This window comes from Pithys albifrons, chromosome Z (assembly GCF_047495875.1).
Source record: "Pithys albifrons albifrons isolate INPA30051 chromosome Z, PitAlb_v1, whole genome shotgun sequence".
Taxonomy (NCBI): Eukaryota; Metazoa; Chordata; class Aves; order Passeriformes; family Thamnophilidae; genus Pithys; species Pithys albifrons.
The window spans coordinates 49,295,717-49,311,211 of NC_092497.1; the positions used below are offsets into that span (position 1 = coordinate 49,295,717).

The 15,495-nt window shown below is 41.9% G+C and overlaps 1 protein-coding gene across 15 annotated transcripts in view; it reads left to right on the forward strand.

The window, feature by feature from the left end:
• NRG1 (neuregulin 1) overlaps positions 1 to 15,495 on the forward strand; it is a 483,648-nt gene that overhangs the window by 298,809 nt on the left and 169,344 nt on the right. For 9 of the 15 annotated variants that reach the window (XM_071580236.1, XM_071580235.1, XM_071580238.1 and 6 more), the window contains exon 1: positions 11,144 to 11,448. The exons of the other annotated variants lie outside the window; for them this stretch is intronic. In XM_071580236.1, coding sequence (XP_071436337.1) covers positions 11,229 to 11,448 — 220 coding nt within the window. In that variant the 5' untranslated portion in view covers positions 11,144 to 11,228. Of the gene's footprint in view, positions 1 to 11,143; positions 11,449 to 15,495 lie in introns of those variants that run through there. 15 annotated transcript variants of the gene reach the window in all.

A 15,495-nucleotide genomic window follows, 5' to 3' on the forward strand; every position in this document is an offset into this window, starting at 1 on the left:
TCCCTCAGCCATGTAAAACCACCAGTGACTGAAGACGCTGACTCAGATCCTACTTTTTTGTTTAAACTTGTCTGTAAATTCTTCACATTTTTGATTAGTAAGAACAAAGATAAACTGCTTTAAATGTAACCACAAACTGCAAACATTACACGCAATGTCTGAAGTATGGGTCAAATATTCTGCTGGGTGAGTAGGTGCAGCTTTGACTGAGGTTGAGAGGTTGGATCAGCAATATTTCCTCCCTGAAAGAGAAATGGGGGTTTCTGCAGAATGAAGAAGATCAAACAGGTGTCTTAAGGTCAAGGGTGCATACTGACAAACTGGAAGAAATGGACATGCAAGAGGGAATTTTGGTGCAAGAATATTTAGGCTCTTAAAGAAAGAGGGCAAATGGGGCAAAAGAGATGTTTCACCATGGTCTTCAGAAAAAAATTCCAATAATTAAAGGTTTTGAAAACATCATTTGAAAAAAATTGTGTTTGGTTGAGCTGGCAAAATGCCAACTACCCAAACACAGAGTAAGAGTTCCCTTTGCCCCACTGAGAAAAGGGAAAAAAACCCTGGAAAACTTAAAACCAGGTTTATATATTTATACAGAAAAGAGAAAATTAAAAGTAAACTACAGTATAACATACACCTGCACAAGTTAGATATAACAACAATCCTCTACCTCCCATCAAAAACAGATCCCATCACTCTGGATCCATAAGGCACCCCAAAAAGACACTTCCCAAAAGAGCCTAACCTCCCCAGAAACAAAGCCAAGCAGAGAGATAACTAATAATAAACATTTTACTTCCCTAAAATAACATGGTGGTAAGCTGGCGCTGGGCTTAGTCCTCCCATCCCTCCTGGGACGCCACAGTGTTTCCTACCAGGACCACAGCCATGAAGGAACTGACCAGGCACCTTCTACACCCACTTTTATACTTGAGGTGATGTCAGAATATGGTATGGAATACCATTGGCCAGTAGAGTCAGCTGTCAGCTGGCCTGACCCAGCTCAAGTCAGGTGATAATCTAAGGCCTACTCTGAAAACTAAAGCCTAAATTTGGTCCTAGCTAAACTCATAACCTAAATGAATGAAAAATCATAAACACATGGGAGTGGGCAAACTCTCCCTCTCTTGAGCAAATTTTGCATTTTTATAGAGCTACACTGGAGCCACAGGAGACTGAACCCTACTTCCCAAACATTTCAGTCACCAAAAGCAGCTGAATGTTGACACTTCTATCCTTGGTCAGTTTGCTTATTGCCTCCACCCCATTCAGATCCTCAGGCAACTTGGGATGCAGAGTGTAGGGTCAACCTGGGTGCTAGGGCACTCATTTTTCAGGTCCAAGGGAAGTAACAGCACAGGATTTCTTTCTCTTCATCATGTCAGCCTGACAAAGCTTCACTGAAATACTACAGTAAGTTCATAAAGACTGTATTTCAAAACTCAGCTTACCTTCTCCAGTTGTTCACAGGGAACAGCATCTGCATTTGATTGTTTTGCTGATCCTTAACATTTTTATGACAGAAACTCTTGCTAGCTAATTATTCCCTCCAAACTAGTTCAGCTTATCCTCTCCCTCTCAGCGCTTTACTGAGGACTGTCTCTCACTTACTTTTCCCAGAACACTTGGATCTATATCAACGTGACTTATTTTCTTGAGGTGTCCCTGACCATCAAACACTTCATCAGATCCTGTAATATCTTTTGCATCCTGTTGCTGTAGACAAGTCATGCACCTGCTGGACCATCTGCTATTGGAGACTGCAATTCAACCCCTGCACACAATAGATTTCTTTATCCATTACTTTGCACTTTGTTAAATGGCAACTGTCTGTATAGAGAGGCTCTAGTAAGGTTTTTCAGAAGGTGTTCCAGAAGTACGGGCTAAAGTTGATTTTTTTCCTGCCATTAACTCTAAAGCACTCCAGTTCTGCCTCCAGAAGTTGAAAGGAGCACACGGGGAAACCTGCAAGGCACTGTGATGTGCTGAGTGTTGCTCATCCTGCAGCCAGAGAAACGGAGTGCACTATACAGCTTAGAGTTTCAGGACTCTGCCATAGTACAGAAGTGCTGGGGCTTTTGTTCCTTTCCTCTCAATTTTATTTTTTTGTTCTATAACTTTGTCTCATATTTCATATCTTGCTCATATTTCTAGAATGTGACAAAAAAAGCTGTGCTGTAATCACCTGATATTTGCATGAATTTTTGTGTTGCTGTTTACTTTTCTCTCTCTTTGATCATCACATGTTATGGTTTTGAGGAGTTGTTCTGGAGGTTTCTCAGGAAATTCAGGTAAAATTTCAACTTTCCATCACTTTTTCTGTGTATGGACACTTGCTTAGTGTCATAAAGACCTTCAGAGTTGGTTTTTGGGTTTGCGTTTGTTGTTTCTTGGGGTTTTTTACAGTGTGCCTGGGCAACTAATCCCTTGTGAAGAAACTTGACACAAATGTCTTCTCTTAGTTTTCTTTGTTCAAAGTGTTGTTACCATTAGCGCCGTCCTACAGCTACTCAGATTGAACACATCAGTTACTGGTGCACCCCACAATATTTCATGGCAACAGCTTTCACTGACAAATTCTTATCAAATCACCAGGATTTGGTCAATTGTATTCTCTTTGCTTTTGCTGTAGAGTCTTCTTCTCTGTCAATACCACACAATTAAAATAGCAGACTTAACAAATGTTAATAGGAGGCTGAGCATCATCTACCTGCAAAATGAAACCTTACATAATACTTAATACCCCTTGATAGAGAATAGAGATCAGTATCGAGTGGAAATGAAACAGTGGCCGCTCTCTGTTCCATTACTAGGCTCAGACCCTGGTTTTGGTTACAAGTGTTACCTTTCCATCTCTAAAAATAAACTTTGTGATTTTGGTTACCAATCATATAGTTGAGATGGTGACCCTGCCAAATGCTCTGTAGCAGCTGTGGTGAATAGTTCAGGAGCAAACTACGGGATTATATGGATTTGCATAATGGGCTCTTATAGATCTATGCAGAGCAATCAAATTAACAAATACCACTTTCATATGCTCCTTTATTACCAACATATTCACAGTCTTTCTGTGGGTTAATCATGAACAGGCAAGGTCTGAGCTTGTGGAATAGCACATTCATTGTCAATTGTAACTCATGAGTAAACTTGCAGGAGGAATTGCCATTAAAATACTTTCTTTCTCTGCTCATTGAGGTGCTCCCACAAGCTATTAGGACTAGTACATTTAGGGTAATAGGATTCCTGTCTTGGCTCTGTTTTGAAGGTTTTATGAGTCAATTAAAATCACTTGAAAGAATTTAGTGGCACAGGCACCACACATTTTATTTCCTAACAACTGAGTTCTGCATTGTTTTCATAGGGGTAGGATTAATGCAGGTTTTTAAAAAACTTTGCCTCAAAAGGAAGTACCCAGATCCCAGTTGTGTTTTTAAGCACCGAAACTTGGCAGTATATCTTATAGGATTTTTTCAGTGATCCAAAAGAACTTTAAATATACATGTATTTAGGTCTTCTAGCATGTTAAAATATTGTGTTTGCTGGGCTCTGTGTGGCCCCACAGTGCATATGTGTGTATGACCTGAAGATCTAGAATTAGTTTTGTCTAAAGAATATTCCACAAAATCTCTATCCACAGCGGAAATCACAGCAGTCTGACGGCCTTAGAAGACTTACACTGCTGAGGCTCTACAGCCTGACTTCATTTTCAGACTTTCTTTAGAAAGAGAGGAATTAGTCAGCAAACAGCAAAGCTATTTTGTGTATCTATATATTTTGAACTAAGGACCATCTGGAAGTAGTCATTATGGGCTAGGGTCAAATCACTATTTCCATAGACTTCAGAGGAGTCATATTAATTTTCCAACCCCAGGGATCTGACCTCTGGATTTTTCTTCAAGTTTTACGTTATGTTCACCATCTTCCTTACCCCACCTTTTGCCAAGTAAAGTTATATTTAGCCCTTCATCATTTTATGTTAAATTGAATTTTCCCACCACCAGTATTCAACCCATAATACATTTAGTCATGATTTTGCAAAACCATGGAAAAACATCCCCAAATTAAGATCTCTTTAAAATGTAGTTTTAACTTTCTCTTGGCAAACTTTTGTTAGGTGTATAACTCGTTGATTTTGATGCCCCAAAATAAGGAAGTGGAAGACAGTGATCATGGGGGTCTGGTCACCCTAACTGATAGAATGGTAGGGAATCAGGAATTCACACCTTGTCTCTACATTCATGGAAAAACTGGAAAGGAATTACTCTTGAAAGAAGGAAAAAGTTCCTATAAACTCTAAACCAGGACTCACTTATATGTCACTAAACTCAACATTTGCTTTTAAAAATATAATGAAATCTCATGGTGACATGAAATATTAGATACTTGTTTAAATGAATGCAAAGCTAAAGAATACTGGACTGGTCATACCAGGTCAAGCTTAATATCCATTTTGTAATACTGGCCAGGAGCAGGCTCCTAAAGGAGATTCCAAGAACTACACATAGAGAACCATTTTCTGGATGTATGCTCCCAGCTCCTGTATGTCAGCCAGGTACTATGTTCTTAGGATAGCTACAGAGCACCCAGGTGTATTTGGGGTACATTTTCCTCCTTGCAATGGAAGGCAGAGTTGAAAATAGACAAATACACAGTTTTTGTCCTGCCTGTCTGCAGGTAATACCCTGCCTCCACCCTACCCACCAGTGCACTGTGTTAAAAACAATTTCAAAACATTATTTTTTGAGGCTTGAAATAACTGGATTTCCCTGGGCTTTAATTTACCACTTGACTAGTTTCCTATTTAACCTTTCACTTCAATCCTTATTTCACAGCATGAAATGATACCCCTGCACACCATATTTCTCTTTTTCGAGGCATGCCTACCAAAATTATCTTTTGCTTGGATGTGATGGGAAATGCATGCAACTTTCTGAAACTCAGGGAAAACAACATATTACTCACAGAAAATTCTTAGTGAAGTTTGCAGCTGAGAAACTTTAATAGAAGGAATGGCATATCAGACACAATATACTCAAAATTCCACTTAGAAAGGAAAAGGCATGAAAATTTTCTGAAAGAACAATCTTTCCTGAAACCTGTTTGTGAAAGGTAGCTAAGTCTGTGCCTGACTTTAAGCAAAGAAGCTGTCATAGAAATACTTGTGTGCTTAATATGATGCCTGCTAAACCACAGCTTTGAAGATGGACACTGTAATTAACAACACATAGTTTTACAACCTAAGCTAAGCAGTCAAGACTTGCTAGCTATCAATATATATTTTTTACACAGATAAGACACAGTAGGGAATCTTACCACTGGTTCAGGCTTTGGTTAGACACATCTTAATTTTCTTTCTCAATGAAAGACCTTAAAGCAAAGCTGGAGCAACTGTACATCTTCCCTAACACTGTTTATTCATTTTTTGGTTGGGATTTAAATAAGAAGAGTTATGGAGGAGACAGAATCGACATAGAGAGTCTACTCTCCCCACATGCATATTTTTTTGCTTACTGGTGCTTACCTAACTGATTTTCATGGGCAGCAGAAGCTCCAGCTGAATCAGGGCAGTTCTAAATTAGCTGTGAATATGTGTGTGTCAGGAGGTCTGTACATAGGGGAAATCTCATCCTTCATTTTGCATATTAATGACAGAATGGATCAAAATAATTTCTGCATTTAACAGCAGGACATTTAGTTGAAATCCACAGAAAAAATGTATATCTGCATATACGGTTCATGGGGCTAGACCTGTTGATATGTTTAGACAACACAGAATATCCTCAGTTGGTCTAGTCACAGTTGTCCAATCACATACTGGGACCGAGGCAAACAGCATAGTGCTCATCAGAGTGCTTACGTGAAAAAGTGGTTCCTGCTCTCCTAGGTTTTCACCAGTCCAAAATTTTTGACAAACCTGCCTAAGAGCGTGAGAGATGACAGATGTGCACTTGCATCTCTTCACACAGATGAAGGAACTGAGCTCAGGTTTCTCCCTCTTGGGGAGAGGACATTTTCCACCACTGGACTGTAAGCACAGATGGGAGCAAGGCAGTCCCTTGTTTACAACCCTTTTCAAATAGTATTTCCTTTTCTTCTGGTATTTTAGTTTCACTTTGGGGCTGTGAATGTTTCTCATTGCAGCATGAAGTTGAAAGCCTCCTAAGCTTCAATGAGAAAACTTGTTTTATTGTTAACACTTTGCTAGTTTCCTGCTTAACAGACATGGCAGTTGTGATTCCTATCATGCATTGAACACTCCTCAGGTGATGAATGTGGAGACTGTGTGCCTAATTCAGGACATTGCTTTGATGATCAGATCATGAAGAGTTTGGAGCTCCACAGCTGAGAGCTGTTTGGCCTAAATCCCCTCTCAGTTCTAACTCCTTCGACCTTTCTGTAAGAAAAGAGGCTAGTAGTTTTGTCACATAGCCACAGGGGTGTTTTGAAGATGATGTATCTTGGAGATTGTATACCACTGTGATAATCTCATAGAGAAGGTTGTAAGCACCTTGGATGGCAGTGTATGCAGAGCACACTCCAGAATGTTTGTGCAAAAGGAAGCTGTTGTAATGGGGTACAAATAAACCATGGATTTATGCACAGAATATGCTGGTCTAACTTGGAAAACCTGTTGATCTCTTGTGTGTGCTTCAGGACAATGGGGATTATCACACTTGGCCATTAAACTCTTGCTGACAGAGAGAAAAATCAATCTGGATCCAAAACAGCTATATGTTTAATGCAAATTTGTTAAACTTCATTAAAGCTCTCTTTCAGCATTTTTAATCAAAGGTGCTTTTAATGTAATTAGACTTCATTACCTAACCAAAAAATGGGTCTGAACTTAATTTGATAATTTTTTAGTCCTGAATTAGAATATCCACCCAGAAATTGAATGAAATTTTAATATGCACTTTAAAAATTAATTTGGATTTATTTCCATGAGACCACAACATCTGGACTGGACACTTGTCAGTGGAGTCACACTGATGAAGTGAGACAGCTGTCAGTCTTCAAGGAATTCTCACTGCCAGTGCTGGAATAGTTTGGATTCAAACAGGGACTGCCAAATTATTCCTATTAATAGATTTTCACCTTTCATGCCTTTTTTTTCTTGTTTTCAGAGGCCATGTCCTTGGTTATAACTACTGATGTTTTTAGGAGTGTAGTAGTCTGTCAGAACTTTTGGCTGGATGTGTTTCTGAGGAAGATGCTCATTAACTGTAAAAATATATTTTTTCATTCAGCCCACAGCAAACACTATCAATGACATGTACATTAATTAATGGGGCTATCATTGTATGCATATTTACATATATTTATAGTTGTGACTGGATGATCCAAACAGTTCTGAAACACTCAACATTAAAGCAACCATTTTTCTTGTTGTCAAAGTTTCCTGAAGTTTTAAAAATTGAGTCTGTAAAAACTGATGGTAAACTGAAGGCTATCAGGTCTTGTTTTGTAGCAACATATATACAGACACTTGCACAAACAACTCTGAAATGTGCCATTTCCTGAAAAGAGACGTTAATGTTACGTCATCACCTGTCACTATTGCTGATGTTGCCAAAGATGTTGGCTTGACCTTTAAACCACTGTTAGGATACTTCTGTGTAATCAAGATTTGCATCTTCAAAATGTCAGTAGAACTAAAGGTACTGTTGTCCTGACTCAGCCGAGGTGATGTGAAAGACCTGGTGCTTAGCTGCTGACAAAATTTCAAGTCCAACTTAAGATAATAACATGTTTTATTCACAGTTATGATTACAATACATCTTTACCATCTAATTCTTACCACCAATGGAGGGGGAACAGGCAGTTTTCTTGTTTATGCAGACAGTCTTCCCACTCACCTTCGTGGGTTTCAAAGGAGCACAAAATGAAGAAAAAGAGGAAATGGCAGTCTTCAGTTTAAGAGAAGACTGAGAATAGGGTTAAGTAATGAAGTTAATTTTTAATTCAGGAACCAATTTCATTAAATGAGTACACTTTCTGCAAGTCAAAAAAGAGAAGAGTCTTAAACTATTTTCTTGTTCTCTTGGTAAGGCATTGGAATTTCAAAGTATTTGTAATTAAGCCCCTTTACTATGGCCAAATATTTTTTTAAAATTAGCTTAGAAGTAAATGAAAATCAGATTGCTAAAATTTTATTCAACTATGTTACTCTGGAGCACTTTTTAAAAATTTTTGTTTACTGATCTGTCTCTTTTTGCCCTGCATTACATTTTGCAGAGATGTATATATGAGTGAAAAATTATACTTAGCAGCATTCTGCATTCACTGCACGCGATGTAAATAATTTCACAAAGTGCAGAAGTCCAGAATAGCCATACTACCAACAATGAGATGAGAGAGTGGGCATAGCCAGAGCTTAATTTTTTTACTGAAGAAGTTGACACAGATGGAGAGAGCAAAGAGATGAAGGAGTCAAAGCTTCACACGCAGTCTCTGACTGTGTGTGGGTGACAAGCAGACAGTAGCCCTTTACCTGTCTTATGGTGAACTGAGGTTTGTGACAGTTTGACTGCTTTTCCCCAAGTAACTGTGTAATTTTTGTGAGATTGTCCAACAAGTATGAGCTGTGGCTCCCACTCCACTGAAATCATTAAATTACATTTACAAAAACAATTGCATTACTCTATTTTCTGGGGTCCTTTGACTGCAGGAACTATCAGCTCAGAAGATTATTTCACATTGAGCATTTTCTGACAGATCTCTGACAAGCCAGCTCTCTACAATTCTGCAACTGAGGAGGTACAATGGCTGTTTAATATGATGTTAAATCAGGTGCTATCCACTATGTTGACATGTCTAGCAGCTGTTGACAGCAAAGGAGGAGAGGCAGTGTTAGGTGCTACAAGCAATACCTGCTTTGGCATTGGTGCATATAGGAGTAAATCACAATCTTCTGCTATGGATCTATGATACATTGTCTAAAATGAATTATAACCTTTCTTCTCAGAATAATAGTCTTATTTCCAGAGCAGATTTGGGGTAAGTTTTTTCAAGAAATTTTCCATTTCTAACAGACAAGGTGTAGAAGTCTGGAATATCATTCTTTGGCTATCATTTTGAATGTGTTTTCAGGCTGCTGGGGTCTTCTCATAGTATCACACCCTCAAAAAGAAAGATTCTTTTGTGGGAGTCCATCCTGTGTCCTGCTCATGGTGCCTCAGTGCTTATAACTCCCTGGAATGATGGCTTAATACTGATGAACACAGCCTGAAGGTAATATTTACTCTGATTATATAGATCTTGCAGAGTACAGAAAACGAGGTCATACTGAGATCATTTAAAAGTTCACTTCGTTAGCCAACCAAGCCCCTTACATCTTGCTGGAGCAGGTTCCCTTGCTGCTGAGTAGTGACCTCTTAAGGAAAAACCGAGTTATTGCTGCCAGTATTATCTTCCCCATCTCCAGCTATTCTTCCTTGAAGCTTGGTTTTTCTCCCTGCCCTGCCTGGGGCTTATTCCCTCAATTTCGGTTCAGCACATTTGAGAAAGGATGTCGTAATGCTGTCTGTCAAGAAATCCAAAATGTGACTCAAACGCATCTGTAACTTTTCATGTTAAGAATTGTACCCAAGCCTTTCCTTCCTTCCTTGCTCTCCCCCCACCTTGATTTTATTTGTTCACTAACGTTGTGTCACCAGGCCACTTAGAAAGCATAATTTTTTTCTTAATGTTTTGCAGCTGAGGTAGGTCACTGCTCTTCTTTTACCACAGAGATAGGACTTAGTCAACTTTGGAGGTTTTTTCTGTTTGTTTCAAAGTCCAACTGCTGAGAACTCAAAATGCTATTTACCCACTGCTTCCTCAAAAGCTTCTTGCTCCCAGAGTATCTTGAAAAAAACCTGAGCCACAAAACTTTCATCGAAGAAGATGAGTATATGTTGGGTTTGGAGTGTTTCGTCTTTATTGGGCATGATTTGGGAAGATTTTTTGAATGTTTTCAATCCAAGAAAAATAAAATACCACTGTATAGCACCTTTTGCGCATGGTGATGTGTATATGGTTGGGGTTTTCTTTTCAGTCTATGGGACATGCATAATAGTCTCCTCAAGAGAAGGAGGAATCACTAAGAATTGCAAAGTAGCAATCCTAGTTTTGGGTTCTCATCCCATCTGTTTTTTCATGTTGCCTGACCTTTCCAGGTATTTAGGGAAAACCTTCCATTGTGAGATTTCCATTGTGTTTCCCACTTAATGGTGTTAAGTACAACTCCTTCAGGTAATAGTCACCCGCATCAGCAGGGAATATGGCTCAGGCTGGGGGAGCAATTATGTACAGATCCCTGAGGTTTCCCAGATGATGGTGGTGTTCAGTTTGGTGCACTTACACTGCTACCAATTACTTTACAGCTGTCTCGGGTATGGCTGTATTGAATGCAGTTTCATGTACGAACTGCAGCAAAGCTTTACCTGACCGACTCTCGGTTGTGAGAACTGGTGGTTCTGGGATCAGAAGATACAAAAGTAGAAATGGACTCACACTGAGTGCAACCTCCCCGTGGGCAGGACCCACTTGCAAAGCATCAGGTCCGGGAGCGCACGTTAGTCTTGCAAATCCCCCTTCCCTTGAGCATCCCCCACCGCCTAGGGGAGCGGCGCTGCCGGTAACCTCGCAGGTTAGGCAGAAGCCGCAACTTTAAGCAGGTGCCGAAGTGGCAGCACGCAAGCACCCTGAGGAGCACCGCACATGCCTCTCGTTTTCTCCGACCCCTCCTCGGGCTACCCGTGGCCCGCGGGAGGAGCCTCGCTCCGCAGCGCTCCCACACGCTGTCCCCCAGCGCACTCTCCTGCGCCCCGGACTCTGCCAAGCGGCGGGGCGGCACCAGGCTGCAACACCGCCCCGTCCTGCGCTGCTGGGCCCTCGCCCCGCCCTGCCCCCGCTGGGGCCGCGGTGCCTGCTCCCTCCCCGGGGCCGGGGCCGGGGCCGCCCCGCAGTTTGGGGCCGTGCAGGCTCCTCCCGAGAGCAAGCGAGTGGTGCCTGGGGCGGGCGTTAGTAAGGCGTGTGTCAAGGGGGTGTGTATGTGGGCTGGAGTTTATTATTATTATTAGGAAAGAAAGGAAAGGGGAAAAAAAAGGAAAAAAAAGAGGGGAGTGGAGAAGGAGGGAGGGGGGGGAGGGGTGGGGGTGAAGGAAAAAAAAAAGAGGCCCGGAGAGGAGTTTCCAAAAACTTCCAAGGAACTCGCGGCCCCAAGTCTCAGGCGGCAGGCAAGAGCGATGCTGGAGCCTCGGGCGCTCCGGGAGCCGACTGCGGCGGCGGTGGCGGCGGAGTGGGCGACTGCGAGGATGGCGGAGGCAACGGGGAGCGCAGTGCCGACCGGAGAAGGGATGGCCGAAAAGAAAAAAGCCAGCAATGGCAGGAAGGGGAGGAAAGGCAAAGGGCCCGGCAAGAAGCCCGCTCCGCCGGAGGAGGGCGAGGCGCCCGGGTCCGCCACAGGTAAGCCCATCGGCAGGTGCGCTAGCCGTCCCGCGCGGACCCTCCGCGGGATCGCACTTAACGGGCACATTCCCGGCGCCAGCCGCCGTCTGCCGGGCCCGGCGGAGCCTCCACGCCCCGAGGTGTCTGCTCGCCCAGCTCCCGGCCCCGCGGAGTGGAAGAGGCGGCGGCGCTGCCTGGAGACCCTCGGCTGTCCGACCGCCGTTCGGTCTGTTGCCCTCCTCTCCCACGGGCCCCGAAACCCTGAGAGGCTCTCGGTCAGCTGTTGCTTTCTTCTTTCCCCCCTCCTCCACTTTTTGGAAGGCGTGAGTCTCTCTCTCCTATTACAAAGCACATTTTCTGTCTCTTTCTTTCGCCAGAAATCACTTAGCTTAGTTGAACAGATGGCAAACTTTCACGTGGGGTATTTTGTCTAAACTTGCAGCTATTTACTCAGGGATGATCAGAGAGGACGTTTTGCTCACGTAGCAGCACGTGTTGGTTCTCTTATGCCTCCCCAGTATTAAGTGCAAGGATTCATGCCGGTAATATGCTCGTCTTCTGTAGATGTCCAGGGGAGGACTCCGTGGATTGACCCAAAGGAAGGGTTGCAGCTGAGCATGCTGTCCCACTCATCATAGTTACTTATTTCTATCAGCTAGGTGCCTCAGTCAAGATCAAGACTTCTGGTGCTGTACAAAGACATATGAGCTCATGATGCTTTTCCTAGAGTGCTTGTGTTATGCCACCTACTTTATGAGAGAGCCTAATGACGTCTACAGATACACTTAGCTTTTTGCAACAGCAGTGCATAGCTGCAGTTTCTGTTTGGTTCACCAATTGCTTTGAATTCTTTGTTGTTAGGGGGAAAATGTTTTTTAAAAAGTGTATGAAAAGCAGTCATTTGCCTGGTTTGCTTTTTGGTTTGTGGGTTGTTTTTTTTTTTTCTTTGGATCTTATACTTGTCCAAACAGCCAAATTAACAGAAATGCCAGTAGGGTACAACTTCCTAAATATGCTTACATTAGTTTTGCTTAGTGCATCATGTCCAAGATTATGCTACTCTAGACGTCAGTCATCAGCCCTCAGGGAGTACAATCTGTGATCCACTAGCAGCAGGTATCCCTTTGAGCTAATAATCTTTACAAACTAGCACTGCACAATTCATCTCTTCTTGCTGTTGTTGGGTGAAACAGTTCACCGAGCTTCTGTTCAGCAGTGGGTGTAAACAAGTTTCAGGTAGAGCAGAGAGGTTTCCCTTGTTACAACAAACTATAGACAAACACTCTACTTGACCTTCCTTTCCTTTCACCAGGTTTTTGTAATGTTGCTTGCTGTTACACCATCCAAGCATTGTAAGCATCTCCTGCTAAAACTAACCGCCTCTTGGAACATTAAAACCTCTGTCAAACTTATGTGTGACAGCTGGGCTGTTTGAAGTGTTCAGGGTTGTTTTTGTTTGGTTTTGTGGTTGATAGAAAATAGGAAGACAGTGGGAAGTTAGATAGTTTGTGACAGGAAAGGTCTGTCAAGGAGACATGCATATTCCCATTGTGCAACTCAGAGTCCTGCAGCATCCCAACCCATCCCATTCTCAAAGGAGAGCTTTCTTTTTTCTGCTCTGCAGACAGTTTTCTTTTTCCAGTGGAGCAGGCTGCTGAGGGAGAAGTGAAAGGAGTTGTGAAACAGAAGGCATATTTTTTGAGTAATCCAGTTAATTCAACTCTGAACTAGGCAGGGATTTGGGAAAAGATGGTCTTCTTTCTCTGATGAGGGAAGGTAGAATAACAGTTAGGAGGACCACATGGGTAAATATCACATAAAGTTTAGATATCCAAGTGTATTAATTCCCACTTCTGGTGGTCTGATCATGTCTACCATGGTGAATGTTTTATCTGAAAACTGAAAGGTGGCAAGTGTAGATTGAGGTTCATCAAGGCATGATTCAGATCACACCAGCTCCTAATGCTTTGCTGAAGCTCCAGAAGGCTAAATCCTTACTAAGCCAAAATATATCGGTGTTTGAAACAGAAATAATCCACTTCTCTGGCAAGTGCTTACCTCAGTTCTGCAAAGCACTGGTATGTTTTCGTAGGTTTGAAAGAGTACCGCCTTCATCCATACCTGACATTGCTAGTCAAAAGTTTCCTGTGTGGGCAAGAACTGAGCATTCTTCTATCTTATGTAATTAAAATCCCATTCCTTCCAAGATGAGTGTATGTGGCAGGATAGTTCACATGCGTGTAGCTAACCCATGTAGTCTGTCTAATGGAAGAATGAAATGCAGAGTAACACATCACTGTACACTTGATTCACAATCAGATAACTTCACACTGGCAATGTAACATAGACTTTATCTTATCTGTTACTTAAGGATACTTTCTAGTTTGAGGGTCATTTATAACAGGAGCTGATTTTTAGAAGAGAAGAGCAGAAAGAATCATTAATGTAAAATGTAGGATGAGAGCAGTTTTGCATTTCATGCCATGGACTTTTCTTCTCTCTCTTCAATCATATTAGAAGTTGAATTAATTACTAGTCTACTCATGTTTTTTAACAGTACTTACTAGGGACAATATGAAGACCTTCTGACTTCGATGGGACCACAATTTCTCCTTTTCACTATTACAGTGTTGCAGTTATACCTAATGATCAGTTGGTGTGTACAGGATGTGCAGTCTGAGACGTCATGAAATGGTTTTGCTTTTTAGTTACCTGCTTTCTTTAGTTGAATTATGTCAGGATTTGTAGTCTTCTATGCTGTATTCTTCTCTGTGAGTAGTTTGCATCTACTTGTGGTCTTCCTTACAAAAAGCAGTGGCTTGCAGAGAATCTTCCGTTTTAAGATCTGGCACTAACACAGAAATTGGTAGCATTGTTCAGTTTTTTGCTTACTGCTGTTTTTCCTGATTATAGCTTCTCTCAACTTAGTTTTCTTCTGGCTGCAAAAGTACATCATACCATTTCAATCCTGGGTCTGAAGTCATTGTCTTATTGGTAACTTGTCAACAGGTTGAGAATCAGCTTTACTATCTGAGGGAAAAAAGTGTGTTAGAAAAAGTTTCTTTACTATATTCTGTCATAACTTACCTAGGAACTCCAGAATTGGTATTGAAGAAGTTAGTTACTGGAAAAAAAGATGGAGTGGGCTTGGCCTTCTCTGCTCACCTGCACAGTGGTAATACAGAAAGAAATCTTCATGTGTTCCACTGGCAGGTGAAGTCTGGGCTCTATTACAAAAGTTTAGGGAGGTCCTTCTTACTATGGTTCCTTTGTTGTTAAAATTATGTAGAACATTTACCACCCTTATTATAAGTGGTCTTGAACAAACTGAGTCTGTCTGGCTTGTGTTAAGTCTAAAGCGATTGTACCTTGCTTCAGCAGGGCACTCTGGCACGAAAAACTGAAGAGAGGGTATTATGACTGGACAGAAACCTAAAGTTTTTCTCCAAGTTATATCATCAAACTGATATGCCAACTGAGTATGCAGGCAGGCTCAACAAATCTGACAGCAGGGCTTTCTAGGGCATTGTCAGCACATAGAAAATACATCCAGACTGGGCAGAGAAACCTAAAACAGAAAAGCTGAGGTTCGGAGTCAAGTTCTCCAGACCTTCCCCTCAAAGAGGTACTGCTCCTGACTTAGAATGCTGTTAGGAGCAGGAAGTCTGAGACTGGGCCCAGTGCCTGAGGTGGGGCTACCAAAGTGGGAGAATGAATAAACCCTCTGTGAAAACCACCTTTTGTAAATAAAATAAGATGGTGTACCAACACATCAGCTGCCCAGCCTCTTTGTCAAGTGCTTCCAGACATCTCAGGATTTTCTGAGTTTTCAGGTGGTTCTGCTTCGCAAGAAGACAAGGTAGAGGTTGCTGGGCTTTAAAGAACAAAGTGTGAGAAGATGTCAGGTGTTCCTGAGATAAACACCTTGATGTGTGCAAAGACTGACTAGCGCTGTCAGAGCAGTGAACTCTGGCCTTGGGTTGTATCAGCCCCTCTCTCGTTCAGTAGCAGTGCTAAGAAGGGCAAGGCTCTGCAAGAATCTAGTGCAGAGGCACAGGTGGTGAG